The following is a 5,000-nucleotide window of genomic DNA, read 5'->3' on the forward strand; positions in this document are numbered from 1 at the left end:
GTGTGTGTTTTTCCTCCTCGAGTGTGTGTGTGTGTGTGTGTTTTTCCTCCTCGAGTGTGTGTGTGTGTGTTTTTCCTCCTCGAGTGTGTGTGTGTGTGTGTGTTTTTCCTCCTCGAGTGTGTGTGTGTGTGTGTGTTTTTCCTCCTCGAGTGTGTGTGTGTGTGTGTGTTTTTCCTCCTCGAGTGTGTGTGTGTGTGTGTGTTTTTCCTCCTCGAGTGTGTGTGTGTGTGTGTTTTTCCTCCTCGAGTGTGTGTGTGTGTGTGTGTTTTTCCTCCTCGAGTGTGTGTGTGTGTGTGTGTGTTTTTCCTCCTCGAGTGTGTGTGTGTGTGTGTGTTTTTCCTCCTCGAGTGTGTGTGTGTGTGTGTGTTTTTCCTCCTCGAGTGTGTGTGTGTGTGTGTTTTTCCTCCTCGAGTGTGTGTGTGTGTTTTTCCTCCTCGAGTGTGTGTGTGTGTGTTTTTCCTCCTCGAGTGTGTGTGTGTTTTTCCTCCTCGAGTGTGTGTGTGTGTGTGTTTTTCCTCCTCGAGTGTGTGTGTGTGTTTTTCCTCCTCGAGTGTGTGTGTGTGTGTGTTTTTCCTCCTAGAGTGTGTGTGTGTGTGTGTGTGTTTTTCCTCCTCGAGTGTGTGTGTGTGTGTGTTTTTCCTCCTCGAGTGTGTGTGTGTGTGTGTTTTTCCTCCTCGAGTGTGTGTGTGTGTGTGTGTGTGTTTTTCCTCCTCGAGTGTGTGTGTGTGTGTTTTTCCTCCTCGAGTGTGTGTGTGTGTGTGTGTGTGTGTGTGTGTTTTTCCTCCTCGAGTGTGTGTGTGTGTGTGTTTTTCCTCCTCGAGAGTGTGTGTGTGTGTGTGTGTGTGTTTTTCCTCCTCGAGTGTGTGTGTGTGTGTGTGTTTTTCCTCCTCGAGTGTGTGTGTGTGTGTGTGTGTGTGTTTTTCCTCCTCGAGTGTGTGTGTGTGTGTGTTTTTCCTCCTCGAGTGTGTGTGTGTGTGTGTGTTTTTCCTCCTCGAGTGTGTGTGTGTGTGTGTTTTTCCTCCTCGAGTGTGTGTGTGTGTGTGTGTGTGTTTTTCCTCCTCGAGTGTGTGTGTGTTTTTTTCCTCCTCGAGTGTGTGTGTGTTTTTTTCCTCCTCGAGTGTGTGTGTGTTTTTCCTCCTCGAGTGTGTGTGTGTGTGTGTTTTTCCTCCTCGAGTGTGTGTGTGTGTGTGTTTTTCCTCCTCGAGTGTGTGTGTGTGTGTGTTTTTCCTCCTCGAGTGTGTGTTTTTCCTCCTTGAGTGTGTGTGTGTGTGTGTGTGTGTTTTTCCTCCTCGAGTGTGTGTGTGTGTTTTTCCTCCTCGAGTGTGTGTGTGTGTTTTTCCTCCTCGAGTGTGTGTGTGTGTGTTTTTCCTCCTCGAGAGTGTGTGTGTGTGTGTTTTTCCTCCTCCACTATGCTTTTTTTGTGTTGTTTTTGATATTGTTCAATCAACAGTTCCATTTCTAAAGAGGAGATGTAGGTGTGTGTGATCTCACCCGGCGTGTTCTGGTCGACGGGAGAAACGGGAACGGGAACGGGAACGGGAAGGCTCTGCAGGATCAGGGCTTTGGCCGGGCTCGGACTCGACACACACACGGGTTTGGGCTGGAGCAGAGGTTTGCTGCTGAGAATGCTGGAGGCCTTCAGTGAGGCTGAGGAACACAGGAACACAACAGGAACACATCAGGAACACAGGAACACAACAGGAACACATCAGGAACACAGGAACACAACAGGAACACAACAGGAACACAACAGGAACACAACAGGAACACAACAGGAACACAACAGGAACACATCAGGAACACAACAGGAACACAACAGGAACACAACAGGAACACAACAGGAACACATCAGGAACACATCAGAAACACATCAGGAACACAACAGGAACACAGGAACACATCAGGAACACAACAGGAACACAACAGGAACACAGGAACACAACAGGAACACATCAGGAACACAACAGGAACACATCAGGAACACAACAGGAACACAACAGGAACACAGGAACACAACAGGAACACATCAGGAACACAGGAACACATCAGGAACACAACAGGAACACAACAGGAACACAGGAACACAACAGGAACACATCAGGAACACAACAGGAACACAACAGGAACACAACAGGAACACATCAGGAACACATCAGAAACACATCAGGAACACAACAGGAACACAGGAACACAACAGGAACACAACAGGAACACATCAGGAACACAACAGGAACACAACAGGAACACATCAGGAACACATCAGAAACACATCAGGAACACAACAGGAACACAGGAACACATCAGGAACACAACAGGAACACAACAGGAACACAGGAACACATCAGGAACACATCAGGAACACATCAGGAACACATCAGGAACACAACAGGAACACAACAGGAACACAACAGGAACACAACAGGAACACAACAGGAACACAGGAACACAACAGGAACACAACAGGAACACAACAGGAACACAGGAACACATCAGGAACACAACAGGAACACAACAGGAACACAACAGGAACACAACAGGAACACAACAGGAACACAGGAACACAACAGGAACACAACAGGAACACAACAGGAACACAACAGGAACACAACAGGAACACAACAGGAACACATCAGGAACACAGGAACACATCAGGAACACAGGAACACAACAGGAACACAACAGGAACACAGGAACACATCAGGAACACAACAGGAACACAACAGGAACACAACAGGAACACAACAGGAACACAACAGGAACACAACAGGAACACATCAGGAACACAGGAACACATCAGGAACACAACAGGAACACAACAGGAACACAACAGGAACACAACAGGAACACAACAGGAACACATCAGGAACACAGGAACACATCAGGAACACAGGAACACAACAGGAACACAACAGGAACACAGGAACACATCAGGAACACAACAGGAACACAACAGGAACACAACAGGAACACAACAGGAACACAACAGGAACACATCAGGAACACAGGAACACATCAGGAACACAACAGGAACACAACAGGAACACAACAGGAACACAACAGGAACACAACAGGAACACATCAGGAACACAGGAACACATCAGGAACACAGGAACACAACAGGAACACAACAGGAACACAGGAACACATCAGGAACACAACAGGAACACAACAGGAACACAACAGGAACACAGGAACACAACAGGAACACAACAGGAACACAACAGGAACACAACAGGAACACAACAGGAACACATCAGGAACACAGGAACACATCAGGAACACAGGAACACAACAGGAACACAACAGGAACACATCAGGAACACAACAGGAACACATCAGGAACACAACAGGAACACAACAGGAACACAACAGGAACACATCAGGAACACATCAGAAACACATCAGGAACACAACAGGAACACAGGAACACATCAGGAACACAACAGGAACACAACAGGAACACAACAGGAACACATCAGGAACACAACAGGAACACAACAGGAACACATCAGGAACACAACAGGAACACAACAGGAACACATCAGGAACACATCAGAAACACATCAGGAACACAACAGGAACACAGGAACACATCAGGAACACAACAGGAACACAACAGGAACACAGGAACACATCAGGAACACATCAGGAACACATCAGGAACACATCAGGAACACAACAGGAACACAACAGGAACACAACAGGAACACATCAGGAACACAGGAACACAACAGGAACACAACAGGAACACAGGAACACAGGAACACAACAGGAACACAACAGGAACACAACAGGAACACATCAGGAACACATCAGGAACACAGGAACACATCAGGAACACATCAGGAACACAGGAACACATCAGGAACACAACAGGAACACAACAGGAACACATCAGGAACACAACAGGAACACAACAGGAACACATCAGGAACACAGGAACACATCAGGAACACAACAGGAACACAACAGGAACACATCAGGAACACAACAGGAACACATCAGGAACACAGGAACACATCAGGAACACAGGAACACAACAGGAACACAACAGGAACACAGGAACACATCAGGAACACAACAGGAACACAACAGGAACACAACAGGAACACAACAGGAACACAACAGGAACACATCAGGAACACAGGAACACATCAGGAACACAACAGGAACACAACAGGAACACAACAGGAACACAACAGGAACACAACAGGAACACATCAGGAACACAGGAACACATCAGGAACACAGGAACACAACAGGAACACAACAGGAACACAGGAACACATCAGGAACACAACAGGAACACAACAGGAACACAACAGGAACACAGGAACACAACAGGAACACAACAGGAACACAACAGGAACACAACAGGAACACAACAGGAACACAACAGGAACACATCAGGAACACAGGAACACATCAGGAACACAGGAACACAACAGGAACACAACAGGAACACATCAGGAACACAACAGGAACACATCAGGAACACAACAGGAACACAACAGGAACACAACAGGAACACATCAGGAACACATCAGAAACACATCAGGAACACAACAGGAACACAGGAACACATCAGGAACACAACAGGAACACAACAGGAACACAACAGGAACACATCAGGAACACAACAGGAACACAACAGGAACACATCAGGAACACAACAGGAACACAACAGGAACACATCAGGAACACATCAGGAACACATCAGGAACACAGGAACACAACAGGAACACAACAGGAACACAACAGGAACACAGGAACACATCAGGAACACAACAGGAACACAACAGGAACACATCAGGAACACAACAGGAACACAACAGGAACACATCAGGAACACATCAGGAACACATCAGAAACACATCAGGAACACAACAGGAACACAGGAACACATCAGGAACACAACAGGAACACAACAGGAACACAGGAACACATCAGGAACACATCAGGAACACATCAGGAACACAACAGGAACACAACAGGAACAC

The 5,000-nt window shown here is 46.8% G+C and overlaps 2 protein-coding genes across 3 annotated transcripts in view; one reads left to right on the forward strand and one right to left on the reverse strand.

Annotated features, from left to right (window-relative positions):
* Nucleotides 1–5,000, reverse strand: part of atf6b (activating transcription factor 6 beta) — a 37,208-nt gene that overhangs the window by 17,982 nt on the left and 14,226 nt on the right. For both annotated transcript variants that reach the window (XM_077232587.1, XM_077232586.1), the window contains exon 7: nt 1,492–1,647. In XM_077232587.1, the coding sequence (XP_077088702.1) occupies nt 1,492–1,647 (156 nt within the window). The remainder of the gene's footprint in view (nt 1–1,491; nt 1,648–5,000) is intronic.
* Nucleotides 1–5,000, forward strand: part of LOC143740618 (uncharacterized) — a 132,101-nt gene that overhangs the window by 5,746 nt on the left and 121,355 nt on the right. The window lies entirely within an intron of this gene.

Source organism: Siphateles boraxobius, unplaced genomic scaffold (assembly GCF_051911475.1).
Source record: "Siphateles boraxobius isolate OS27281-9 unplaced genomic scaffold, OSU_SipBor_1 177, whole genome shotgun sequence".
NCBI lineage: Eukaryota > Metazoa > Chordata > Actinopteri > Cypriniformes > Leuciscidae > Siphateles > Siphateles boraxobius.